The sequence below is a fragment of the Pelodiscus sinensis genome, chromosome 27 (assembly GCF_052426305.1).
Source record: "Pelodiscus sinensis isolate ZL-2025 chromosome 27, ASM5242630v1, whole genome shotgun sequence".
Lineage (NCBI taxonomy): Eukaryota > Metazoa > Chordata > Testudines > Trionychidae > Pelodiscus > Pelodiscus sinensis.
In genome coordinates this window covers 8,083,568-8,111,392 of record NC_143078.1, presented here as the reverse complement: position 1 = coordinate 8,111,392, position 27,825 = coordinate 8,083,568, and the positions used below count along the sequence as shown (strand labels likewise).

Sequence of the window (27,825 nt, the reverse complement as noted above, 5' to 3'; positions counted from 1 at the left end):
CTGCTTTTGAATTTCTCTCTCGAAAGAGGAATGCAGCGTAGACATAACCTTTTTGGGCAAGAGCTCTTGCACAAAAAGGCTTATTCCTTGTAGAAAGAGGAACTGCTATTGTGCAAAAAGCCCTCTCTTCTTCTGATTTAAATTTACTTGCGCAAAAACATGCTTGTAATGTGGACACTCAGCGAGTTTTTGCGCAAAAACTGCAGTGTAGACGTTGCCTCATTTATATAGCCCAGTGGTAGGAACTCCCAGAGGTTACTTTCATCACCGTCCTGCAGGACTATGGGTAAATCCTTGACCTAACAAAGTCCCGTCAATTTTCAGGGCTACTACAAGAGAGGAAATGCTGCAAGTACATTAAAGAAACCTCACCCCTCTTATTCCCTGAGCATGGTAACAATATTTTTTTTTCCTGAGCTTGCAATCTAGTCCTATTTTTCAGAGAAGTCCTTTAAACCAGTGGTTCTCAAACTTTTTTTCTCGTGTTGAAGAAAATTGTTGATGCCGCGACCCAACATCATTTGATTAGCGTATGGGCCCTGGGGTGGGGTTGAGGATGAAAGCTTTGGCATGTAGGAGGGGGCTCTGGCTTTGGTGATGTTGGGAGGGAGAGAAGTCAGGGCCAGGACAGGAGGGGCTTACTTGGAGCAGCTCCCAGTCAGCTGGGATGCTAAGGCAGCTTCCTGCTTCTCCTGGCACCACTGATCATGCTGCTCCCAGAAGCAGCCAGCAGCAGGTTCCCAGCCAATGGGAGTGTGGAGCTAGTGCTTGGAGCCCTGTGCACTTTCACCCCTCCACACACCACCTAGGAGCTGGGTCTGTTGCCAGCCACTTCTGGGGCACAGCACAGGCTGTGTTGTCAGGACAGGCAGGGAGCTGCCTTAGCACCCCCACTGGTCACCTGATCCCCCTGCAGCAATGAGACCCAGCGCCTGACATTCTCTGACTGGTAGTTTGAAAGTCACTGCTTTAAACTGACGAAGCATTGCTGCAAATCCACCTGTGGAGTAAGTAGAAATTGAAAAAAAGTAGTAACTGCTGATCATTTCATATAAGCGTTGAATCAAAGAACTGACTTTGCAAAGAGGGTGCAGCGTGCACTCTTAATGACCAGCAGCAATTAAGGCACAGAAATCAACAGGAACTGTGCCAATTTCTTCCAGCTGAAGATGTGGGACTGTGTATTTATATGTAATATATGTCATACTGGCTTTTATAGAAAGTGCTCTGCGGAGAACTTGTTTACTTCTGTATTCATCCACTTCTGCCACAAAATACCACCTTTTTGTAAAGAAATACCAGTGGGGCTTTACATAATGTGTTTCAAATGTAAGTACAAAAGCTTGTCATAGTTTTCCCCTGAATTAGATGTGCTGGTTTCATGAGGAGAGGAAGACCGGGTAAACCCTCTTGTTACAGTAAACCAGAGACAGAGATTAGAGTGAGAAGAGACTTCTGTGGATCCCACTGTCAGGAGAACTGTTGATTGCTACCTGATTTATTCTCTCAACTAGGACCATCCCTAGGGCGCAACACCCTTTGCCCCACACCCTGCTCTTCCCACCCCTGCTCTGCCCCCACTCCAGCCCTTCCCAAGCCACACCCCTGCTCTGTCCTGACCCCTTCCTGCCCCTGCTCCACCTCACCCCCATTCTTGAAGTCCTCCCCCCCCGAGTGATGCAACCTGGGATATTACCAAAGGGGCCTGGCCCCAGCCCACTGCGCTCCCCCGGTCCCTGTGTTGCTCAGGGGAGCGGAGAGGAGCAGGCTGGGGCCAGGTTGCTCTGCTTCCTGCCACCCCAGTTAAGTGGGGCGACCCAGCTCGGAGATGGCGATGGAGCGGAGCAGGCGGTTGGGTCGCTCGGCTTCCTGTGGCTCCTGCAACCTCAATGAGTGCAGGGGGGCCCCACACCAGGCCACCAAGGTTATGTATTCCCCAGGCATTCCTGGGCCCTGCAGTTAACCTCCATACGGGGCTGTCCCATCCCTGGGATGGGTGGGGATGGCTCCCCCAAAGCACGGGACCTGGGGCAGCTGCCCCAAACCATCCTATGGATGGGATGGCTGTGAGCTCACCACAAGGAAAAGGGACTTCAGCAGATGCATAACACTAAATCCTTTTTACAAAATCCTTAAAATGACGTGGTTGCTGACTGGCTGAGAAGGCCTCAGAGCAGCAGCACTTGAGCCAGCTTGGGTGAAAATTGCAGTTATGCCAGCTAAAGCTTGCAGTCTCCCCTATTCTAGCCAGCAAAGAAAGCTTGACTGGCGCCACACTGTTGCATGACTGGGCCTTAGCGCTGTCCGAGGCCCAAGGGGAAGACAGAGGATACACACATATAGAGGAAACAGGGGAGACCCAGCACTGAATTTCATCACTGAAGCAGTGTGATAAAACTAGACAGTGCACCAGACAAGGAGTGAGGTGCAACAAAAATGACTGAAGGTCTAGAAAACATGACCTCTGAGGGAAGATTGACAAAAATGGGTTTGTTAGTCGGGGAGAAAAGAAAGCTGAAGGGGGGACATAAAAACTGTCAACTACATAAAACATTGTTACAAGGAGGAGGGAGAAAATTGTTTTAATCTTTGAGGATGGGACAAGAAACAATAGGCTGAAATTGCAATGAGGGAGGTTTAGGTTGGACATTAGGGAAAACTTCCTGTCAGAGTAAACACTGGAATAAGTTGCCTAGGGAGGTTGTGGAATCTCCTTCACTGAGAGTTTTTAAGAGCACAGTATACAAACACCTGTCAGGGATGGTCAAGGTAATACTTAGTCCTGTCTTGCATGTGGGAACTGGACATGGGGACATCTTGAGGTCACTTCCAGTCCTACAATTCTATAATTATCTCACTAGATGTTTCACAGCATCTAAGAACAATGGAGCTCCAATCTGAGGCAGGCCCTATATTCACTACAGCAGTACGTAGGGAAGAAGAGTCAGGCAAACCAGTTACAAAAGCCAGTTGTGGCATATCCTGAACTAGTCAGAAGTTAGCAGGATAGGAACTGGTGAGCAAGGAGTAGTTTTCTCCATATCATCTGTACCCTCCTAAAGTTAAAGCCTCAGGTGGCTTGAACACCCAAAATTAATGAACTCTTTTGCAAATATGGGTTCTAATTAACTTGCCCAAGTCTGCATCAGGACTATCATTGAGACTCAGGAGTTCCTGGCTCCTAAGTCCTGTGAAAATTACCACCGACTTATGAAACTAAAAGCAAGCACATTATGAGAGCTCATTTGATGGCTTTAATAGTTAAAGCTCATTTGATCAGAAACACACCCCTACACCCCTTTGAAATACTGATGTTAAGTTAGCTTACTGCAACACTTACGCTAGCCCTTTGTAGGAAGAGACCCCATTAAAAAGCAGTTCACTTCTCTATGGCTCTGTTTTTCTTGCGAGCCTGCAGCAAAAAGTAGACAACTGTGCCCACCAACACGCCTCCTGCTACCCCACTTCCAATTCCTATCAGGAACACCAACAAAGCCCTTCTTTGCCAAGACTGGTGATGCCACTGTACTATGACACTCGTGCCATTCTGTTGGTTTCCTTCCTTTTCATTTGCTGCTAGCTTCTGCTCCCAAGTCAAGGATTTTTCAAAGTTCAGATCCACCAAGTTACTAGGTATCACTCTGAGGCCAAAGTAGATCCTCTTGACGAGTTTGAATGTCTTCATCAGCTGTACATCACACCGGTAAGTCCCTGCATCAGATTCTTTGGCGGGGGAGAGTTTGATGACAAAGCTTGGTGTCTTGAAAGCTTTGAAAAGTGTATCATCCGTGGTGATTATGCCTCTGGCAAGCCGCCACGTAAAACTAAAGGCCTGGCTACCAACGCCAATCATCTCAGAGGTCAGGCAGCTGAGCTCAAATGGTCTGCCAATGGGGACAGTGAAATGGAGCAACCCACAGATCCAGCTGGTCAGGCAGTCTGATTTGCGGAAGGTACAATGACTCCTTTCCCCATTTGGGGCAACCTGACATAGCTCCTCTACCTTGAAGCCCAGGCCACAGGTAACACTGCAGGATGTGGTGCTAACCAAGACCTTAGCTACTGCTGACTTCAGCTGCTCTGGGACAGTAATTGTTTCAAGGGAAGCTGCCCACAAAGGCAGATAGAAACCAAACGCTAATGTGCCGCAGATAAAGCTGTTTTCCAAGGTCTTCATCTCTGCCGACTCAGAGTTATAAGCCATGGGCAGTTAGTAGTCCAACAAGTACAAGACTTTTTTCATAAGTGTTCATCCTACGTATTACTGAAATTCCAGGAGCAGCATTTTCGCAGCCTAATTCCCCACATACATGAAATCCTCCAAGGACAAGGACTTGAACTGAAGTGCTGCTAAAGAAAACGCAACCTATTAATAGGTTAGCCCTTGTTCATCACATGGTTCCTATTTCTATAACAGAAGTTTAATACTTTGTTTTAAACTACTCATCTTCAACAACAGAAATCCCCCTTTGATACAAAATATTTTAATATAAACTCTAGCAAGCAGAAGGGAGAACTGAAAAATGATTTTAAAACAACTTCTGCAGCAAAGAGAAATTATTCCAGTTGAGTTTTTCCAGCCCCAAAGTATAAAATATGATCCATAATAAAATCTGGAAAGCCCAATACAATGCCAGCAATAGGAAAATAGTACTTACCATGTACAGAAGTAATATTGTCTTACATACATGTATCCTCAGACTTAAAGCATTCCCCAAATCTCCAATATCATGAAGATAAGCTTTTGACTTCATTGCCATCCGAACATCAAGAGTTTAAAGGCAAATTCATAACTATTTTAATAAAATCGTTTATATGCTGAGCTATTTTCCTTTCTAACAAGGCATGAGGCATTTTGTATATGCAGGAGAGGTGTCCTGGTTCTTGACTTCCTTCTAGGGCTCCATTAAGTCTCTAAAGTTTCCATAACACATGCTACTTTGAAACAATTATGATGTCATAAGCCAGGCTTCTACTAGGCAGGATGATGGCACAAAGAATGCCGCACAGAACCAGGCAACCATGTTCAATGGGTCATTTGATGAAGAATGCTCCAAAATGGCCAACTCCCATTAAAATTTTGAAGTTAATCAAGCCAGGCTGCCCCAAGCCAGGGTGAGGCAACAGCATCAACATTAGCACATAAGACTGGGAGTGAGAAACCCATGGTTAAATCTGAAACCTTTGCTAGTGGTATTGATTTCAGATACCTCTTATATTAGCTGTGAATTGGAGATCCAGGTTCTATTCTGGGCTCAGATACTGACTCACTGATCATTGGAGAGTCACAACCTTCATGATTCGTACATTAGAAAAAAAATGGGCATTGCCACTTACGATATACAGAGGTGTGAGTAACAGAACAATGAGAATTTGGGATCACAGCTTTGGAACCAGAGTTGTGAAAGTCTTCAATGACAGATGCAATAATGTGCCAAGTTTTGTGCGTCATGAGAAGTAAATATGGCATTTATCTTTGATGGAGCAATACAGTGTTGTGACAATAGTCCAGTACACAAAAGTAGCCCCTGATCAGCAAGCTGAGTATTGGATATTACGAAGGATTTCCTAGGATCAGACTGCAGGAACATGGACATGCTACTTAAAAGTGAACAGTGCTAACAAACAACTGCCCCTCTTACTGATACCCCCTTGGATTATTCTGAAAGAGTTTTTAAAATCCAGTTTACTATTCTCTAGTTATGCTCTCTCCATGTCTACAATCTCTCAATATTTCTACTAAACTCAGCATAGCATCCGAGTACTGGAACATAAACTCAATGACGTCAATGTCACTAGCCCTTATGGTCAGTTTCACTTTCAGGAACTTTTGTTTTGTTTTGCACCAAAATGCAAGGGAGAATAGACTTAGCATCTGTTTGTACTGGATTTTGTTGGCTTAGTTAACAGAACATGAAAACAATTTTATTAGACTAGGAATTTGTTTTTGTTAAATAAAGGTATTTTATTAAAGCAAATTCTTATGGCAAAATAAATAACCCGTAGATTGTAAGCTCTTTGAGGCAGAGACTGTTTTCTGATTGAATGGCACCTAGCACAATAGGTTCCTGATTCATGGCTAGGAATTCAGGCACTACCACGATACACAAATGGAATGAAAGGAGCACAGAGACTCATCTGCAAGTTTAAGAAATAAAACATACCTCTTTATTTACAAACATAGAAGCTAACATCACTGCTCTATATCAGTGATGGCTACCAACTGGCCATTATCGGATCATTTTGTACAAAACTACAGAGATATCAAAATAATGAATTAAGACAACAGAGGGGAAAAAAACCCAAGGATATACACTGTACATTTGGAGAAGCATTCAACACAACTGACAGCTGGAGTCCATGACAATCATGCTTTAAGACAATCTTCAGAGCCGTTGCCTGGGCAGTACTAGGGCTTGTGATGGATTCGGATACACTATAAGAGTTGCATGAAAGACTTGAAATGAGCTGTCTGAGAGTTCAAAGGGCAAGGAAAGCATAGTAGAGTATATGTGAGAGTGGAATAACAAATAGCTCCATTAAATGAAGCAAGCCACTGGACTGTAAGTTAGGAACAAAACCACTGGCTTTCTCATGAATGTCTCTGATTTACAGTGTTCCTTCATCTCCCACTGTTTGTTTTCTATGCTGCTGCTGGCTGCTTTGCTTATTTTAGAGAATACATAGGTACCTGACTGCAGGGTAGCCATTAGCCATGGTGGGTCCCTGGGCAAGATGAAGGGAGGCTGGCTCCAGGCTCCTGGAAGGGGCAGGGCTCAGGGCAGCTGGCCCTCAGTGCACCCCAGAACGCCGCATGCACACAATCTGCTTGGAGCATGCCACACAGTGCTCCCACCTCTCCTGCTTGCCTTAAGAGCAGCCTGGAACACAGAGGCGGTGCACAGAAGCAGGGATTTTAAGGGCTTAGGTTGCTACCACAGCAGCAGTTGGAGCCCTGTGGGTTCCTTTGCATCACCGGGTCCTGGGGCAATTGCCCTCTTTGCCCAGGCTTGTCTCACCTCCTGGGTTTCTGGGACAAGTGGATTCTGTATTATGAAGGACGTTTCGAAGTTAAAAACAAAGCAAAAAAATGAGAACAGGCTGGATGCACTAAGGCAAGGAAATAAATGAAAGTAGCTGAAGAACAAGTGTAACCCACCCTGAGCAATGAGGAGAACAGAGACTGAAAGCTCTGTTTTAATTTGCCGCATAAAAAGCCGAATAACTTGCTGGCATCACCTGGAAAGTAGGCAGGGATGGAGAAAGAATCGCTGTGATGTTCCATCTGGTCAGTCTCAAGCAAAACAGACGCTCTTCTGCTCAGGGTTGAATAAGGATCACCTTAAATTCAGATGTATTGTCAGGATTATGTGGGCTACACACAAAGAAGTTATTGGGGGAGATGGTACTGTTGAACTTCAGTTTTTCCATGCCTTCTGTGTGTGTCTGTCACCTGTGGTTTGTCATCTAGAACTGAAGTGGAAAGAAGGAGCAGCCACACAACTTACAGATTGAAACTGAGATGGGAGCATTTCATTCTAGGTGATATCATAAAAGAGGACATTGCATAATACCACCACAGGTTTTAAAAGCATTAAGCAAGTAAGCACTTACAAAAAATATTACACCAACACTGTACAAAGTAAAGTAACAACTGATCTTCCAGACTCCATGAGGAAGCAGTCCAACACTACATTTTTGCTACTCAAGCTAAGATAGTGATTTTATTATGTGGGGTCCCTTCTTACACACTCCGGAGCAACTCCTGAAAGACACTAGGAGCGTCAACTCTACTGAGTTCAATGGTTGAGGGTAGAGTCAGCACCCTGAAGAACCAGCAGTATAATTTGCAAGACATCCTGCCTAATTTCCTGTGAACTAATTTGCAAAAAGTTCCCCCCGATCAACCATGTTGCACACTCCAAAGTGTGGCTTGAGGCTGATCTCAATTTTGTGTATATATTAATCAATGTCATTTAATCATCAGAATGGACCAATCTGACTGACTTTAGAGATGCTCCCAACCAGTTCTCCTTGCACAGAAGTACAGTGGCAGTATGATACAAGTCACTGGGGAACAAGGTAATTTAAAGCATACATGGGAAGAAGAGAAAGTTTGAGATTTTTAAAAACATAAAACCTCTTTCTCCTCCCTTTATTCCACCAGGGGAAAAAATCTGACCACTTAAAACAATATATAAGGCTCCTTTTCTCTTAAACCTGCGTCACAGTTTCATGATTGGCTCTTCTTGGCTCTTGTTCAAGGTCTTTGATATTTAACTGAAAAAAAAAAGCTTGAGTATTTATGCTACAGTTTCTTTTGAGATAAATATTGGGGTTCATTCTTCTTGAACTGCAACGACAGGTCAGCAAAAGAAGGATCCAACAGTGTCACTTGATATGACGATATAAAAAGAACTAATACTGAAAGCAAAAACAACCAAGTAGCAAAATGCAATCTTTTAGACCTTAGCCTAAAGGCAACAAAGTCACATTCTTGGCTCTTATCTAGACATGCTTCCGTCTTCTCCCTCCCCAACTCTACCAACAAAAATGTTGTGAAGCTGGCATCTTTCATCTCCATAAACCACTACATAAAGTGCCCATTCTTTGCAGACTTTAGAGACTATCTATCCCCGCTCCTAATTTGAAATCCTCTCCTGCTGGCATGGCATCAGACCTTGCACATGAGCGAGCAGTGGTGGTACAAAAGGGCTGTATGTATAAAGATATTAACAGACTTTTTTTAACTTACTGTAAAGTACTGTAGAGATGGCACAAAAGAAAGAATAAAACGCACAACAATTCACTGAAATGAGTGGATGAAATGGAAGTTTTCAGGAATACACAGAGGATAACATGGTCCTGGGATTAAAAATCTTGGCATGCTTCAGAACTAAACAGAAAATGATTTCTTAGCTAAAGGAAAGCTGGTACTTTGCTTCAGCAAATGCTATAAGGAGACACTCCATTCAGTTTCTTTGCAAATCTCCCATCCTGAGAGTCAATATCTTACACTGTTTGGGGAAAAGGGGTTTGAGGGGAAGGAACGAAGGCCATTTTCTCTTCCATAATTCACTTCTTCTAAAAGTCACTCCCTGCATCCATGAGCAATCAGGTTGCTGCTGTATTAAGTTCAAGTCAGTTCATTATCTAGCCAAGTACTTTGTCCATATTCCACAGGATGGTGCCAACATAGGAAAGAACAGAGGAAGAGAAAGCAGACATGTCCTCATAACAGTTCTGAGATTGCACCACCTGCTGAAGAGATCAAAGAAAGGTGAAAAATATTTAATCGCCAGGGAACCCCAAACCAGCTCTAGAAACTGGAGGCCACCCAATACGCTAACATTGCCAGAAAAACAAACTAAAACAGATACTGCAACTATAGCATGCTACTTTTTAGAAGCATGACAGAGTGCAGTTTGGCAATTATACCGCCACTTAAGATGCCTGCGCACAGAACCCTAAGCACAGAGAAATACCACATGTGGACTCTGTTCTCATTCTGCAGTAGCTTGAGCAAACTTACCTGGTTTGAGTTTCAGACTTAAATTCATCCCGACACTCAGATCACAACATAACTGACCTCAACCTAAGTTCCATTTGGTTTTGGATTTCAAGTTTTTTGCACAGTTTCAGTCTTAAATTATAACACGGCTCAGGCAATTAGCTTGTTTATACTGTAACTCATTTTTACAGGATCAACTGAAGAGAAATACATTGAATGTCAGACTGGGCAACATAATGGCAGAGACTGATCTGGGCTCAGCATCCCAGATATCTGGCTTGCGGAGATTGAATTCATCATGGCGGTGCAGCAAACAGCTTCCAGAGGAAGTGTGCCTACTGCACTGCTGTTCTAGCAATGGACCCACTAATTCACAGAGCAGCACTGCAAGGAATGAGTGGCTTTAAGCAGGAGGCATGGTATAAATTAGGCTTTGCTAGCAAAATGTCTGTGTGGTGGGTCACACTATAAGCGGACAAGACTCCTAAAGCAAGGAGAAAGCCATTTGTGTTTGAAGGGGACTATCCACAAGCAGCGAATCCTGATGCCTTCAAGAAAAAAAAATTGATTGCCTGGCAGGGCAAGCATGAATACAGGGTGGACAAGGGAAAGGAGAGACAGCAGGCCTGAACATTTCTATCTATGAGCTAACTGGGCTTGAGGAGTTGAAAGAGTGCATGCTCCTCCAGGCCGGGCATTTCTGGCTACTCCATCAACTTGTTTCAACCAGTGTATTCTCCTCATATTGACCTCAATCCTGCACTGAGATCCACTAACGTGATCTATGAGGAGTCCCATTAAGTCCAATATGATGTGCACTAATGCCAGGTTTCTCAATCTTTTTTATATCAGGCACTAGCTGAGTCAATGAGATCTCAGGGACATGCACCGGTCCATGGACTGGTTGTTGAGAAACACTGCTCTAATTGGTTCTCAACAGAAGATAAGTATGGTATAAAAATAATACTAATTAGCTGCTTAATGCCCAAGCAAGCTCAAGCACATCTGAATTAGCACCAATGAAAAAATACAAACTTTACTGATAGCACAATAAAAAGAAAAGACTCCATTGCCCATTAGCACCCACTAAGATTGTTAACGCCAGTGGGGGATTGGCTAATAATTTGTTTTATAAATCCACCATTCCTTAGGAAAAAGAAGCCCTGGTTTCCAGGATCTCAGAAAAAGTGTGTGGCCTCCTAACCCTCGTTTCAGTAGGTGAAACAATAAAATGGCAACAATAAAAATACATAATATTATGAGTGCGCAATACAGGCGCACACATTCCCAACATCAGCAACAACGATGGGTGAAATTCTATAGCAAGGGATCTACAGGTATCAGACAATACTGTAATGATTCCATTTAGCTTTTATATCCTTGAGTTTACAATGATGTCCAAAATCAAGGGAAAGGGAACTCATTTTAACTTTTGCTGCATTCAGATCATATACTAGGAAATTTCTTTGAAATGGCATTATAGAGGAGATGGAAGTACAGCAGTACTGATGGCAAGCTGCAAAGAAAATGCAGGCTGTAATCCACCTACAAAAAAAATGTCTCAGGCAAGTCAAACAAACATTTATAAAGCTACCCCTCTAGGACTGTACACATACAGTATCCGAAAAACACAAGAAAAGTCTCGCTAATGATGGTAATGCCATTTGCCTAAGAACAGGTAGAATATATAGTCACATAAACGCAAAGGTTACACATCTTGTATATTGTTTAAAAGCACTGAACTGGAGTGTTTTTTCCCCTTTTCTTTCCTTTTCAATGTTGAACACTGTATGATGCTTTCTCTCCATTTATAGCTGTTTGAATACAGTGCTTAATTAGCCATGTATAGTCCTGTATTCTGCACACACTCATTCATGTACCTGTTTGGTTTTAAAAACTGGTTCCATCCCTCTAGCACGACATGATGGTGCAGGCAGGAGCAGGATATGCAAAGAAAGCCTGCCAGGGTAGTTCAGAATCCTCAGAAATCAGATACTGTTTAGCACTATAGTTTTGCTCTAAACTAAAGTGTATGGTGTCTAGTTACTTGGGCAATCTAGGATAATTTTAGATACACCTAAGTGCCAAAACAAGGATGACATTTAAAGCCATTCGAATTACATTCACTATTAAGAATAATTTTTGCATGGCATCAGATTTGGTTTTGGCTAACAGCTTCGGTTCCATTTCAAGCATTTTGGAGGTACAGAACATCAAAAGATTAAATGGCAACAATAAAAACCAGTCAAGCTGCACATCCAATAGACAATTTTTGCCCTGGAAGGTAGACAAATTTCTGATATAATATCCCCTTGTATGCAAAGAACAAGCACTAATTGATACCAATACAAGCAACATAACAGGAGCAGAGCAGGAAGGACAATGAGCAAGGTGGGTAACATAGGCCCAGCAGTGTGGGGAGCAAGGAAAAAAATCAAATCTGGACAGCCTAAAATCCATAGCAGGAGCTGCTGTACTCAAGGACATGCAAAATTTTGTGTATGAATCACATCATGTCTTTGGATCTCCATGCATCACTTACTTTCACACACCTAGAAAATGGCACTTAACACAGCGAACTCCAATTCATATTTTGCTTTTCTGTACCTGACTGAGCGTTTCCAAATATGCAGGTAGAGGAACATGATCCCAATCTGCTACTGCAGCATGTGTGAAATGCTGACCCTTTGCTTTCTGTCCATTTTAGCTAAAAAGGACATTGTTAAGTAGCTAAACTCCCATAATTAGTGGATGGGTTTCCTAAAGTTAACGCACAAGAATCAGCAAGTGAACAGAAAAATGCAAAGTCCGCAAATCCTGTTCTTATTTACAGCAATAAAATTCCCACTGAATTCAATGGAATTCCAACACAGGTGTAAGGGGAGAATTAATTTCCTCTTGACAGTGTCCTTTTTAAAGTATCCTTTAAGAAATAGAGGATTAGGAAGATCTCATCTTCCCCTGCCAGATCAGAGCATTGTGCATCTGCTAAAAGGAGTATCACTACGTTTCTTTAGAGGAAATGAAGCTTTTGCCTAATGGAAAGTTACAGGTATATATTTTGGCATGAACTCAGACACAGTACTCTGTTACAGTTAGGAAAACATGAGCTTTGGTAGCTGCTCATTCAGGAGAAGCCCAGAGGTGGAGAAAATAAAAGAGTTCATAAGCAAAGTTACAGAAAAATACTTTTATCCTCAACAATAAAACAAACTACTGTACTACTTTGTGAAAATCCACTGAATATTTATGAATTCCTTCATGATAAATGGTTAGTTTCTTGCATAGGGAGGGTGTGGATGTGTGTATATTAATTGTCAAGGCTTGTATGATGAAGAGTGTTATATGAAAGCTATTTAATTAAGAACTATAAAAAAAATGACTGGTGTGGGCAAATAAAGGAGAATTGTTTACTCCTTCCCATAAGAACTAGGGGTTACCAAATGAAATTTAATAGGTAGTAGGCTTAAAAACAAACAAAAGGAGGTATTTCACACAAAGCAGTTAATCTGCAGAACTCCTTGCCAGAGGATGTTGCAAAGACCAAAGTTCTTAAAAGAACTAGATAAATTAACAGAAGATAGCCATTGATAGACCTATTAGCCAGAATGGGAATGGCCACTGTTGGAAGACAGGATACTAGACACATGGACCTTTGGACTGACCCAGTGTAATCGTAACTTTTTAAGTACCAGAAATAATCCATAAAATGTACAATATACCAAAATAAGGAAGAGAAATATCAAGTCAGCAAGAAACTTCTCAAACGCAGCAATAATCTTTGCACTGCTAAGTACCTGCAACCAGGTCAAAGTAGCCACTGCTAGCAGCAATGCTCTTGTGAAGCAATTAGGCTTATGCAAATGTAAGGTTCTTTGACATATCAACCACTATTGATGACGGCATGGAGCAATACCTTACACCTCAAAATCCTCCACACCATTTACATTCTGCCCTGACACCAATGTCAAAACACAATTTCCCTGGTTGGCAAACCAAAGCCTATTGTGAATTTAAGAGCCATCACGTACCATGGCAAAGAATTAAACCATCACTAATATTTTCACTATTGACAAAAGACTGAGGTAATATTATATTAGACAATCCTGTGTGTTTTTAGTTGCAATATACGTAACCAGGTGTGTGTTTTCATTTGGTACACTGTTTTTGTTCTGTGATCAATATAAAGGAAAATTTTGCCTATCCTTGACAGCAGCTAAACAATTAGTGAGCAAATGCCATTTGGGAAGATAAAGTGGTAAGACTGTATCAAGTCAGGGTCTGTACAAAGCAAGGCCACCAAGCAAGCCAACGACGCTCACGCTGGGTCCTTACCTGTCAAAGGCTGTCCCAGCTCCGCCTGCACTTTACCCTTCGCTGCTCCTTCCAGAGGTAAACCACCTCTGTCCCCTTTGTAGAGTTTCGGTTTAAATGGAGAATCTTTCTCTTTACCTTTTGATCCTTTAGGCCTGCCTGCTTGCTTCTTCTTGGATTTACCATCTCCCTTCACACCCAGCAGCGGATGAACTTCTGCAGAGAGACAGGTGCACTTGAAATAGTCACACATGCATTATAGCCATTGGAGTGGCAAAGTGAAGTCACCTGATCCACCACTCCCCTTATATTTCCGTCATCACAAAATGGGTTTTTTCCATCACAGAAGGAAAAAACGTTTTGAAAACCTGTACAAGAGATTGTTTTATTTTTAGAAATGACTAGCACTGATCAAACATCCAAAACACTGTGAGTGCATGAAATCAGCAGGGTGAGGGCAAATAGGGACTACAGTTATGGCAATAATTACTTCTTGGAATCAGTCTCAGACTGCTAAATCAATGCAGCTGAAGAGAACACCTTCCCACAGGATACAAGTCAGCTTTTTATCAGGGAGACACATTCAATTTTAGCAGAATGGCATAAACACAGAACAAAATGTATTTTGCTATTTCTAATCATACTTATGATCTCAATATACCCATTTAATATACTATTTCTAATATACTCAATATACCAATTGAATATACTATTTCTAATATACTTATGAACTCAATATACTGCATTTCTGTTGCTGTAGACTGAGGCTCTAATGCTATTCTAAAGTGAGGGCTAGCAGAGATAAAGGTGACTTATTCAATGGCAAAACTTTTCCAGTTTAACCTTCTGTGGCTAAATGAGCAGATTCATGAATGATGTACAAAGAGCAGTAAAAATCAGTTTCAGAGTGACTTCACTCATTTCTAAAGGAATGCAAGTTACCACAGAGCTTTTATCAGAGGGATAGCCACATTAGTCTCTATCCACGAAAACCTACTTCAGTTGCATCTGACGAAATGGGATTTTGCCCAAAAGAGCTTATGCCCAAATAAATCTGTTAGTTCTTTAAGGTGCCACAGGACTCTGTTATTTTAACAGAACTTCGTATAGGGCGATGGCCAAAGACAACAACTATCAAAAGCAACATCAAGGTTTTGTCTATTAGCAGGATTAGAAAGTGATTTTGTAATGCCTGGTCTTGAAACTGGTGGCAGCTGGAAATGCAGCAAAGATGAAACATCCACCATCAGAGCAGAATGGACACTAAAAAGATGGCAGCTTTCACTCACCGTCATTAGGCACTCCTTGCAGTTCAATGTTGGTCATTTTGGGTTTCTTCTTTGGCGGCTGAGGTCCATCGGATGATGACTGCCTCTTTTTCTCAGAGCCTATTCCCTCATCAGTTAAGGAGGTCTGCACAGCATCAGGTGGAGGTCCATAAGGGTTTTCTTCTGGGTCTTCCACTTCAGGAGCAATAGGTAAATACAACAATGCCTTGGAGTCTTCCAGTTCTTCATCGCTGTGAAGGAGAAAATATTTTAATGTTAAGCCATGTACATTTAATACATTTTTCTCTAAGTCCCAAATGTAAGATTGTTGCTGTAGGAAGAAGTCACACCCCAACTCTACAGAATTATCAGGCAATAAAAATATGCACTGCGAACAACAAAGACGACTGAGAAGGGAAGATGAAGCACTGTGGAGGCAAGGAATCTAACTCCAAGAAGCACAGAGTGCCTCATGACACACAAAATTGTGGTAATGGATTTTCATAGTACTCCCTGGACCACCATTACGTTGGCTACGATGTGAGATTCGAAGCTTAGGCAAATTAAGAAGGTAAAAACAGATATATCTTTACAAGTTTGTCAGGTCTTTGGGGGAAAACAACAGGGGAGAGCAATATGATAGGACTATACCCTTATTGTTTCTCAAGGACAACTAAAGATGGTGTGAAATGTTAAGGTTTTACACCTTGTTAGGGTAGCACGTAAGACTGCAGAATACAGTAGTCTTGTACACTCTGCGTTTGGTCTCAGTAAGTTATTCTCTAGACACATAACTCCTCTCAGCCCTGTTAGGAAAGCATGCAAAACCCCAACACATGAAAATAACAACATAGCCACTTGCTACATATAGAATAAGTGCAATTTACATATTACACAGAGAATCTTCAGCACATATTTGGGATTTCCAGATTTTTTTTTTTTAAAGTTACCTGCTACAGAAAGCAGCAATGGGATCTACACTGGTTACATCCACCTCCTCATCTTCTGCAGCATCAGCACCTGAAAAACAAAGAAATACAGCGAAGTAGTCAGGTAGGGAAAACACAGCTCTCTCCTCTGTACAAAGAGCAGTAAAATGTCTGATGCCGGAATGTCTAGTATGCAAGATCTACGATAATGAAGTTAAGTCAAAAGGCCAAAGACATTTCTCTTGAATACAGCAGAATCAGATTTTTCACCGCTTGCCCAAGTATCCGGGTAATCCAGCAGCAATGTCTTAAAAATCCCACCTCTACCTTGTTAATCTGATTGAAGTCATGTAAGCAAACATATTCAGGTATCTAGCACATTTTCTGTAATAGCTGCAAAGAGTTAAGCCTTATCTATACCAGCAGCCAAAACATTTTTTCCTGAGGGACAGAATGGGGCGGGCCCATTGTAAATGGCAGAGCATTTTCCTAGTGTAGGTGGATCTTAAATTATGGAGGTAATATGTTAAAAGTACATTTTGTTCTATTTAGTCATAAACCACATCTTAAACTGAGTATTTAAAAAAAAAACACATTTATATCAGTAAATATTTCAGGTTTTTACTATTTCCTATGTCATGTTTTAAAATGGACTTAAAATTGGTTTAGGTTTTTTTATATATGTATAAAAATAAAACAACTCCCACCACTAAATACCTTTTGCTGCCATTTAAATTGGGACAAATTGGAGAATATCCAGAGAACGCACACTGTAATAGTTTTCAACTACAGATAACGCAACTGCGGGAGTGGGGAGAAAAATTGTTATCTTTAAACTTCAGAGGAGAGGAAAGAGCAATGGGCTTAAACTGCAGCAAGGGCGGTTTAGGAAAAATTTCCCATGAGGGTAGTTAAGCATTGGTATAAATTGACTAGGGAGGTTGTGGAATTGTTGTCACTGAAGATTTTTATGAGCAGATTAGACAAAACACCTGTCAGGGATGGTCTGGATAATACTTAGTCCTGCCTTGAGTGCAGGGCATTGGATTAGAAAAAGGGTTTTCAAACTCTGGGTTGCAGCTTGTAAGGGCAAACCATTAGCTGTCTGCAAGACACTTTGTTTGACACCTGCACTTCCACAGGTACAGGCAATCTCACCTCCCGTTAGCTGTGGATCTCTGTTACCAGCCAATGGGAGCTGCGGGACGTGATGTCCTAGTCTCTGTCGCTTCCCACAGCTCCCATTGGCTAGGAACAGCAATCCATAGCCAATGGGAGGTGTGATCGACCATACCTGCAGAGCCACAGGTAAACAAAGTGTCTTGCAGCCAGCTAATGGCTTGCCTTTACAAGCCGTGACTCAGAGTTTGAAAATCCCTGTACAGCCAGTCCCTGAGTTGCGAACGGTCAAGTTACAACTGTTCGCATTTACGACCAAAGCTCCCATGGAGCAGTCGTAAAAGCGGTCCCCGAGTTACGAATGCAACCCGCGCTTATGAACAGCACAGTCGCTATGTAACTCAATGGGGTCCAATTTACGAACAGATTGAGTTACGGCCAAATGTTTGGTTCGTAACTCGGGGAGAGGCTGTATTAGAAGATTTCTCCAGGCCCCTTCATGTCCACAATTCTATGAATCTGATTTATGCTTGAAAGGCCCAGACATGAAGTAACATTAGACACTGCATGTGCTACAAAACATACACAAAATGTGTTTGGCAATAGCAGAATTTTATAAACAATTTGGAAGCTCCTAACCTTTTGTTGATTTAAAAATCATCTTTCACTCGAATGTTTATTCTGGCACCACCAAGTGGCAAATGTTGTTACTGCTAGAAATTGAACATTTCCTCTCCCACTAACAACAGTGATTCCCTCCAAGAGGCTTACGGCATGTTTGCTTACTGCTTTTATTTTGTTTGTGCATAGGTATTTCACTTTGTATGGCCTCTTAATGATAGGTGCTAAGCTTATTTTTTACATGAAATGGTAGATATCAAACAAAAACCTTCGAAGCAAAAGCACAAGTGGAGGGTGTTGCTTTGCCTATGACAAATAATCCTAGCTTGTTTTATCCTTCATCATTGCTTTTAGTCACATATCTTTAATTTCTATTTTACCGTGTGTCCAGACATAGGAATTATTTAACAAACAATATCACGTATAGCCATGTCTCTGTTACACATATACTTGCAGTATGTGTTACCTGTCTGCTCTGGCTCACTCTTATCTTCATCCTCAATGTCAAACTCTGATTCCCTCTCTTCATACTCTACATTTTCATCCAACTCTTTAAAGTCAGGCGCAAAGGCACTCCAGTTTTCCTAAACCACAAATTCAAAGAGAACTTTACCTGGTGCAAACAAGCAGCAGCTGCAGTGAGACATTTGTGTAATTATGCCCTAGCCCTGCACCAAAACCATGTGCACTGTCACAAGACTGGCCCCTCTTTGAGCTTCACAGTCACATGGCAGACTAAACACTGGGAAAGTGAGTTTCTGTGGTCATCTGGTCATTTTCATTTCTTTCAGCCCTTGAAATCAGATACTGTCATTGCACATTAATAAGGACTCCCATAACTAGGAGGATGCATGCTAGGTTTCATCATTTTTGTTCGGGATTACGTTCAGGTCAGTTATATGAGAATAATAAATTGAGAAAGACTTTGTTCCTGTAACGTGAGAATTCAGGCTCTTCTATAAGGCTCAGACTCAGCAAGGTGCTTATGCTTAGGGATGTAAGAGTTCAACCGGTTAGCAGATAAGCTAATGCTTATTGGTTGCCATTAACAGTTAAACTCTGCAAGGGGCAGCCCCAGGAGCAGCTAACTGTCTAACCAAGAAAATTTTTATAGGCTACATGATAAATATTTTTATTCTTTTTTTTACATCCCTATTTATGCTCAGGCTTATCTTCAAGCAAATGAGAAGTCCCTTAATGTACGCTGCTGTGCTTAAAGTGAGCAAAATCCAAATACACAGGGTTGGAAGGGTTGGAACTTAACTTCATTTACAAGTTGGATTCCTATCAGAGAGTAATGAATAAATACATGGCTGGCTCCCACACTACCTTCCACATCCTAATGACTTAACCAGTGGTCCCCAACGCGGTGCCCGCCGGAGCATTTATGTGCGCCCGCCTAGTGACCAGGCATCCAGCAGCCCCAAAGATTTGGGACCACTGACTTAACCAACCAACCTAACAATGGGGACTTACAGAGGTGCAAATTGTTCTTATCAGCCTCTTGTAACTTGAATAATCTAATTCACTACTTTTTTTCTCTTTTTTTTCCTTTTCCCCCCTTCTTCCCTCTCATCCCCGCCTTCTCTTATTTATTCCTGGATCTGGACTTTTAATACTCCAGTCATCTAAAGAAGTGGGTTGTACCCACAAAAGCTCACGATGCCATCTACATGTTTCGTTAGTCTTTAAGGTGCTGCTAGACTATTTGTTGTTTTTTAAGTTTTTCCAGTTACAAACTAACGTGGCTACCTCTCTGAAGGTCCAAAATCCTTCAGTATGCCCTTAAATCAAGAGCAAATTCAGTAACTTTTTGGAAAGAAAATTCTGTGGAGAATCGCCTGCCAGAACACTGAAACACAACCTGCCCAGAGAGAATTAAGTGGCTACTGTCCCCTATGGAAATGTATCCATAAAATACCTACCACTTGATTCTGAGCCCATATTGATACAACACCACTGGAAATAGAAGCGATGATAGGTCGGACAGGATGCCACTAGAATTATTTGGATGAATAAAAGAGGAGAAAGAAAAAGTTTATTTTTAAGGGAATTAAGAAAGCTTGTTTGTTAGAATTACAACTGACAACAAAATTATGGGGGAGACACTCACTGCTACATCTAGCAACAGCTCCCCTCTGGTTCCATGGAGGATTTTCACTAAGTTTCCAATGCTCTTTTCCCAGATATACAGGGCATGTTGCCGTGCTGATCCTGCCACGATGTACTCCCCATCCCCAGAGAAACAGCATTTCTTCCACGGTGTCCTGAATGCAAGGGAATTAAAAACGTAAGAACAGTCACATTGGGTCAGATCAAAGATCCATCTATCCCAGTATTACATCTTTCAACAACGGCCAATGCCAGGTGCTTTAGAGAAACTTAACACAACGGTGAACAAGTGATCCATTCATTAGACAAAACAATGCATTTACATTACTGTACAACGTAGAGAAGGTAGGATTTTAGCACAAGCTTTATGAGAAACAATTATTAGGTTACATCAAAGGTGATCTGAATGAGATCTATTCTTTGTCTGCACATACTGAGCAGTGAAGGTTTCACCAAAACATGTAGCTTTCTCTCTCAAGCCACCATTCTCACTGCTTCTTCCTACCTGTTTACTAAATCCTGCAGCTTCTGCATTGGTTCAGGCTCTCCATCTCGCCCACAGGTTAGTATTTCCCGGCCATCATACACCCTGATTATTCGGTCAGCCGTGTTTATTAAAAAGCAGCTGTGGGAGGGAGAACACAGAAGAGAGCTGTTTACATTAAAGCAAGGATTTCAAGAATAATTTAAAAATCCTATACTAATGGGTAAAATACCCTGTTTTAAATGTTTAACAATAATGGTCTGCACGTAGAAGATGCTGAGCACACACAAATCCCCCCGGATGTTAATGACAGTTGAGTTAACAGGTTTGAACCCCATATAAACAAAACATTTGCTATAACATGTACCTATGAAGAAAACATATGCTAGAGATGTATTCATCTCATTTCCTTCTCGTTCCCACTTTTTATTCAAAAAATAAAGTTATCCTTTAAAAACTAGCCAGAACTGTGAAATCAACACATTCTTCTGTCACATTTCCAGCTCTTGACATTTCTGCAACAGAGAGTGTATAGCTGTTAAGCTTTAACTTGAATTTTATAGCTGACACATCCCCCACAGCAACTAATTTTGGAGCCACAGCAACAGGTAGTCATGCTCTTTTACTCAGAATATTTTATCCAAAAATGAGCTCAAAACCTAAAGCAGAATGGAACCCTTCTAATGTTATTCACTGCTGTACTTCAAGGGTTGATTCTTGCAGTAGAGTTCAACAAAACTCTAGAGGTGACAAGTAAGGAAAGGCTTTCAACATATTTATGTTTAACATCGGTGTCTATATGGATTAACATATGTTCAGTTAGTGTATTTATAATCCATTCATCCATATTAAAACTTTTCAATTCATCTCCAGTTCTCTCCTACTCACCTTCCTTTCCGGGCAAATTCTATTGATTTAATAGCTGTGGTGTTGCTGGTTCCAGTTGTTACTCTGAAGGAAGCAACCAGATCCTGCGTATCTGTTTTTAAGACCAAGATCTGAAGATTATAAAAAAAAAATAAAAATAAAAAAACACAGAAAATAATCAGTATTTTCATGAACTCTCACAACGTGAGGCTGTGTAACCTAGGTATGATGCCGGAGACTAAGTTGGGATTTTTAGTTTTTAGTTTCTGTTCTGCAACTAAATCTTGTGGTTTTGAGCAACAAGGAATTTGTCCACCCTATGCCTTACACCGCCTCGTAGGAAAACAGGAAGAATGTGTACCTCACAGTGAGAGGTATAAATCAGCAGGTGCACCTTGGTGAGTACCTCTATCTCGGATAAGAATTATACAGCTATGGCACTTTTTATCATGTGATTTAAGTGCACTGGAAGAAGACAGACCCAAAGAAATCTTTTCAAAAACAGTAGCAATTCAAGTATCAGCGGGTGGGCCATGTTAGTCTGTCTGTATCTGCAAAAACAATATGAAATCCTGTGGCACCTGATGAAGTGGGTCTTTACCCACAAAAGCTGATGCCCAAATAAATAAGTCTTTAAGGTGCCACAGAACTCCTGGATGTAGTAGCAATACAAATACTTAGTGCTTAAACAGCATTTTTATCTCTACAGATTTCAAAGATAAGGTTAATATGCTTTACCAAAGGTAATAGTCATCATATAATAGTAATGATTCAAGAAACTCTCAGAGGGAACATGTCTCACAGACCAAAACAAAGGACTTCGTCCTAAAAAGGCCAGGCACTTGACCTCTCTAAATGGACACTTAAACCAGGACTCTGTGGCCCGGCAACATCTGTGATCCTGCTGTTCCAGGACCAGAAAGTTACACTAAAGGACCACCCAGTGGGGCCAGAGAACATGGAGTGCCCAGAAGGGCTGCCTGGCAGGGCTAAGGAGCCCGATGGGGCCAGCAGGGTAGTAGGGCTGATGACAGGCTCTGGCCAGCAGCTGGGCCAGGTCTGAGGTGGGGGGGCGGTGGCAAAGGGGCCAGAAATGACCTCCCCTAGTCCAGAAAAATCCCTCATCTGGGATCAGTCATGATCCAAGGGTGCCAGACCAGAGGTCCAACCTGTAATTACACTCACTGAACATCAGCACTTTGTGGTCTTACCTTCCCCTTGGCATTGCCTGTATAGATATATTCCCCTCGCCTGTCAAAAGAGGCCACCACATTTAGATCAGAATCATCATCCACAGGTAGAACTACGTGTTTTGAATCAGAGAGCGTTAGCATCACTGGTGCAGATTTCATGGGACACACCAAAACCCTGTTTCTGCAAAGGAGAAAAGAAAGAAAGAGTTAGCAGTTTCTCTCTTTTTCCAAGTGTCTCCAATTTTCACATTTATTAGTATGAAAAAGTTGAAGGATTGTGAGAAAAGCAGGGCTGTAGTGTAGCTGAATAGGATACAAGTTCTTTTGTTTCCTTGGCTTCTCTCCTGCATTCATGAGCAACAGATATTAACTGACTTATTCTAGCCCACAACTGTGGAACAACATAGTCTTATTCCTCCCCTCCCCCAACCCCACGCTGACGTGTACATCTCTTTAGGGATGTTTTCCCAAGCATATACATCAATTGTGCCAACTCAACAAAAAATGTGTAAATAAATTGTTAAGACACATCCTTTTGTTTATCCTTTTCCATTTCCCAAAACTATCTTTAAGCAGGCTAGAGTCTTAACAAAAACATTTTTATTCTTGTTCATATTGCTAAGGCTTTGAAGGGAGAGCATCTGGTGGACTAGACACAACATTCAGGTGTTTTTACAAAATCCTTTTACAAGACCTGATATACAGGGTTTTCATTATTATACAACTGCACAAGGAAAACATTCACTCAGCTCATAAAAGCCCCCTAAGGAGGGCTCTTTTCTATAGAACTTACTGGTCTCTGGGGTGGTACTGAACTTTCAGGATGGGTGAAGGGAACCGAAACCTCTGGTCACAGTCTCCAGACAGAACATCCCACTGTGATACGATGTTATCAGTTGAAGCGCTCACCAGTTTGTGACCATCTCGACTCCAGCTGCAAGAGAAGAGAAACAAATTACCCTTTAAGGAAGACAATACACTAAACTAATGCTCACAAAAAAGTAGTTTAAATTATCTATTAGAACTATGAATTGCTATTGTAAAAATGTCTTCTTGGCAGCTCAATGTAGCTTTCATCTTTGTGTTTCCACAGACTGACTATGCATATCGTTTCATCAAAACTCAGCTTAGAAAAGAGGAGACTAAGAGGGGATATGATAGAGGTCTATAAAATCATGACAAGTATCAAGAAAGTAAATAAGGAAAAGTTAGTTACTTGTTCCCATAACATAAGAACTAGGAGTCACTAAGTGAAATTAATAGGTAGTGGATTTAAAACAAAAGGAAGCATTTCTTCCAGTAGCACATGGTCAACTTGTGGAACTCCTTGCCAGAGGATGTTTTGAAGACCAGGACATTAACAGGGTTCAAAAAAGAACTAGATAAATTCATGGAGAATAGGTCCATTGATTCGTATTCACCAGTACGGATAGGAATGGTGACCCTAGCCTCTGTTTGTCAGAGGCTGGAAATGGGTGACACAGCGGGGATAACTTGATGATTACTTGTTCTGTTCACTCCCTCTGGCATTGGCCACAGTCAAAATAAAAGATACTGAGCTTTGGTCTGACTCAGTATGGACGTTCTTATGTTCTTACTTAGAGGATGAGCTCCTATGAAGTGCTGATAGACCTCAATTTATTCATTTTTATAGGTTACTTCAATGGATCTTGAAAATGGCCAGCACTTCACAGCAAGTTCAGAGTTGACCAAATTCCATTCACAGCAAAGCAGAAAGACAGACCAAGATACTGTGCTAGGACACAGATTATAATCCGGAATAGAGTGAAACTGGAATGAATTTGCTTTATACAAAAGTTACCAGTAAAAGAATTCTCTAAAATTCTCTGGTTTTAAGGGCCAATTACACTATTTGACAGAAAGACAGCTCTTTTAAATCACAGGAGTGCATTCTTGATGCTGTAGTCTTGACAACAAATTTGAAAGACCTGCAATTCACAGCTATTGAGAAAAGAGGTAAAATCAGACAAAGGAACCCAGCAAACATAGTGTGGCATCCAACATAAAAGGGGTTTCAATCTCTGAACTTGAAAGAGAATGTTAGGAATGAGGCACTGGAGTATTCTAATCCCTTAGGAGCCTCCCATAAACTCTGGTTTAGAACAGAAATTTCATAATACTTAAGACCACATTCAATCTCTATAAGGTAATTTCTTACCATAAAGAACAGACAGGGTGGATATGGGCACTTATGATTTTGGCTATGCCTCTCGTCAAGAAGTCCCAGATGACAATGCGGCCATCGTTACAGCCCACTGCAAGCAATGTGCCCCACCTATTGAAGGTGCACGTTAAAGCCATACTGATACAGTCCAGCGTCCCATCAGCTTCCTGGAAATAAACAGTGGCAGAGGAGACCATTAGAATTCAACTTCTGCTTTCAAGATTTGTGCCCACTTTATCTACTTTTAAGTCTTATGGGCAAAACTTATGAGCTACCACCTGAGATTTCAGTTGAAAACTAAGATCCAGATATTTGGATCGGCATAGTCAGACTTGAAGGAGCACTCAACCAGGTTTAAGCCAAACCACTAGGAGTGAAACTGCTTTTAAAAGTGCATTTTCTAAAGCTCACTAAGTACAAAAATATGTTCAGAATTTATTTTGAAGTGGGAAAGGAGCATATTTAAAATTCCCCTTCTCCAAGCCAAATGGCAAACAGTCAGCCCAGATGTAAGACAGACCAAGACTACTTTTTATTTTTAATACAAGTTTTATGCTAACAGTGTACTTTTCATGTGTTCCAAGGAGCCACAAATCTTAACCTGACAGATTTCAAAGTCAGATAACCTGATGCCAAATTTGAAGATAATATTTTCCCCTATAAATAACACATTCATAAATGAACAGTGTTTTGGGTTCTCGAAGATACCAAACAACTCAATGCAGAGATCTATATCCATACAGGCATCTCTTCCCTACTGCACTTGACTGCTTACAAGCAAGTCCTGCACATACAATGGCTTCATTAGCACAATTAATTTTGAGATGGATATAGTTGCAAGGCATGACAACTTAACTTTCTTAAAGCCTCAGTTAAACAGAGCCCTATAACAGATGCTGTGTGTGTGTGTGTGTGTGTGTGTGTGTGTGTGTGTGTGTGTGTGTTTAAGAACAACAATTAAATGATGCAGGAAAGATTTAAAGTGAATACAAATAAAGTCAAGCCAGTAATCCAACAAACGTTAAAGAAAAAGTGACCTTTGAGAAAAGAGATTTACCTCAGGATAGTTCTGTCCAAATGACTCTGCAACAAAACAAACAGTGTTTGAATAAAATTCTATAAAAATCACATACTTAATACTGAACTATCCCACGCTGTTTCAATTCACACACAAGCCATCTGAAATTATTCTAATGGAATAGGTCCCACAAGCACGCTAAACTCCCAGTACAATCAATGAGAAATAAGATATTTTGCATGTAGCAGGATCATGCCTTGGCAAGCATAGATAACCACGAACATATCAGTGTGGATCTTTATGTTTTACCCCAGATGCTTTACCCAACTATCAAGGTGTGTCGCTGTCAGTTTTCAAATAAGATTCCTCCCTGCTTCAGCTCCTCCCTGTGTCCCTCCAACAAGGTGTCATACATCTGCACAGACTCTGGCTGAGAGGAAGGAGCAGCTGTGTTGGTGAAACTGACTGAGCGCACATTGGCAACAAAACCAGCATCGGGCTGACAGCTCCTCCACCCCTAGCAGTAGTCCAAGTAGTTCTGCATTGCAAAATTAGGATTCTCTGTTTTATTGAAGGCAACCCAGCCGCTCGGCCAGGTTTTCCAGTTTTTTGGTTAACCCCCTTTCAGAGCTGGTCCCACCCTGGCTAAGGGACAGGCAATCAGACAAGAGGGATAAAGAAACGACTCCAAAGCGCTCTTGCCCCCGAACAGCTGTCAAACCCCCGTACAGGCAGCTTCCTGCCTCCCCCTCTCCTGCTCCCTGGCGCCCCGAGACCTTCCTACAGAAACCCGGTTCTCCTTTCGCAGAGCCCACGTAGGGGCTGTTCCTATTCCCTGGAATAATAAAACATGGGGGGGGGCGAGACGTGATTTCCGCCCGAAGGGCGACAGCCCCCAAATCCAGCGCGCCTGGCGGGGGGGGGGCGCCGCACTGAGCGACCAGCCCGCCCGTGTCCCCGCCAGGCCCCAGGATCGGGCCCCCCCCCGCGGGAAGGGACGTTCCTCTCCCCCCCCCCCCGGGCCCTCGAGATGTTCCGCCCCCCCCCGCGGCCCCTCGGGACGCCGCAGACCCGCCGCAGAAGGGGGGGGGCGCTCGCACCCACTCACCGAGCAGCTCCAGGTTCATCTTGGCCGCGGTCTCGCTCCGTCGCGGCCCCTCCTCTCCCACTCCAAGACCCCGGGGGCCTTGCGGTCTGGAACGGGGCTGCCCCAATCGCCGCCTGATCAACTGCCCCCCGCCGCTGCCGCCTCCGCGCGGCTTCCCACCCCGAGCGCGGCTGCGGACGCGGGCCGGCCGGCCGTGGAGCCGGACGGGGAGGGAAGTGCCGCGCCCGCGCGAGCCGCGCCTCGGAAGTCAGGCAGCGGCGAGGGCACCTCTCTGGGGTGCGCCGGTTAAAAGGTTCCGAGCTGCAGCAAACGGTCGAGTGAGAAAGGTTCCGCGGGCACACGGGTAGCAAGGGAGGAGGAGGAGACAGCACTGGCGCTCTGCTGTCTCAGAGCAGTGTTTCTCAAGTTTTTTAATAAACTACCCCCTCCTACCTACAGTTTCAGACACAATTTTTTCTGCCCTTGCACCACAGTTGTTTAAACAACTTAATCATATCGGGTAGGCAAAGAAAATTTTGGGCATAAAAAGTACAAAAATAGAGCACTTAACTGAATTTTTGTTAAGTTTTTCTCCAAATTTCAGTTGTGTTGATGTACTTCCCAAACTTCTCAACTATCCCTAAGGGTACTCATACCACTGGTTGAGAAACTGGCCCAGAGAACATAGATGCCAGTTCTCCTGCAGCATCATGATACTGTACAGCACCCCCTGTGTAGCTCTCGCCACCGCACAGACTTTTGATTAAGCCATTCCTATTGTATGCCGCATGGCTGCCAGGGCTCATAACCTTGTTATGAAGAGCCCCTGAGAAGAAGTTGGCCCCTTTCAACCTTTATTCTCTAGTCTCCCCCTGGACAGAAATAACTAACTGCATCCACTGCTACAAAAAGCCTAGCTCTGCAGCACTCCACCCTCTCCCCCTTCTGAACAGTTTGAAACTGGTCATGATAGAGGAAGCCACTAGAGAAGCCTGACCTGCACAAAGCTTGAGGTTTCGAGACACTGATAAGCAGTTGCCATTCATTCAGTCAAGTGGCACTCCAATTACTCTTCCCCATCCATTGCTATAGGAGTTGCCTCTGCAGGATAGTGCAT

The 27,825-nt window shown here is 42.4% G+C and overlaps 2 protein-coding genes across 5 annotated transcripts; both read right to left on the bottom strand.

Moving 5' to 3' along the window:
* Positions 1-1,631: 1,631 nt before the first annotated feature.
* TMEM81 (transmembrane protein 81) lies at positions 1,632-5,990 on the bottom strand. Its single transcript, XM_089773700.1, has one exon. The coding sequence runs from the start codon at positions 4,202-4,204 to the stop codon at positions 3,380-3,382; it is 825 nt and encodes a 274-aa protein (XP_089629826.1). The 5' UTR covers positions 4,205-5,990; the 3' UTR covers positions 1,632-3,379.
* A 149-nt stretch (positions 5,991-6,139) lies between these two features.
* Positions 6,140-26,947, bottom strand: RBBP5 (RB binding protein 5, histone lysine methyltransferase complex subunit). Of its 4 annotated transcripts, none has more exons than XM_075910510.2 (14): positions 26,730-26,947; positions 25,661-25,686; positions 24,598-24,770; positions 23,212-23,352; positions 22,437-22,599; positions 21,247-21,356; positions 20,380-20,499; positions 19,876-20,029; positions 19,688-19,759; positions 18,229-18,346; positions 16,044-16,113; positions 15,115-15,344; positions 13,847-14,041; positions 6,140-9,261 (listed from the first exon to the last, which is right to left on the bottom strand). In XM_075910510.2, the coding sequence occupies exons 1-14, from the start codon at positions 26,746-26,748 to the stop codon at positions 9,233-9,235; spliced, it is 1,620 nt and encodes a 539-aa protein (XP_075766625.1). In that variant the 5' UTR covers positions 26,749-26,947; the 3' UTR covers positions 6,140-9,232. The 4 variants fall into 4 exon arrangements, with proteins under 4 accessions (XP_075766625.1, XP_075766626.1, XP_075766629.1 ...); XM_075910511.2 differs by having other exon boundaries at positions 6,140-9,258; XM_075910514.2 differs by having other exon boundaries at positions 13,964-14,041.
* Positions 26,948-27,825: the final 878 nt, after the last annotated feature.

What these genes read in the sequence shown, in the direction of transcription:
- TMEM81 (XM_089773700.1), bottom strand. Translation starts at nt 4,204, where the DNA reads ATGGCTTATAACTCTGAGTCGGCAGAGATGAAGACCTTGGAAAACAGC.
- RBBP5 (XM_075910510.2), bottom strand. An exon ending in CAGGCAATGCCAAGGGGAAG is followed by an intron (nt 21,357 to 22,436) that starts GTAAGACCACAA and finishes TATAATCTTCAG; the next exon opens with ATCTTGGTCTTAAAAACAGA. An exon ending in CTGCAGGATTTAGTAAACAG is followed by an intron (nt 20,030 to 20,379) that starts GTAGGAAGAAGC and finishes CCTTGCATTCAG; the next exon opens with GACACCGTGGAAGAAATGCT.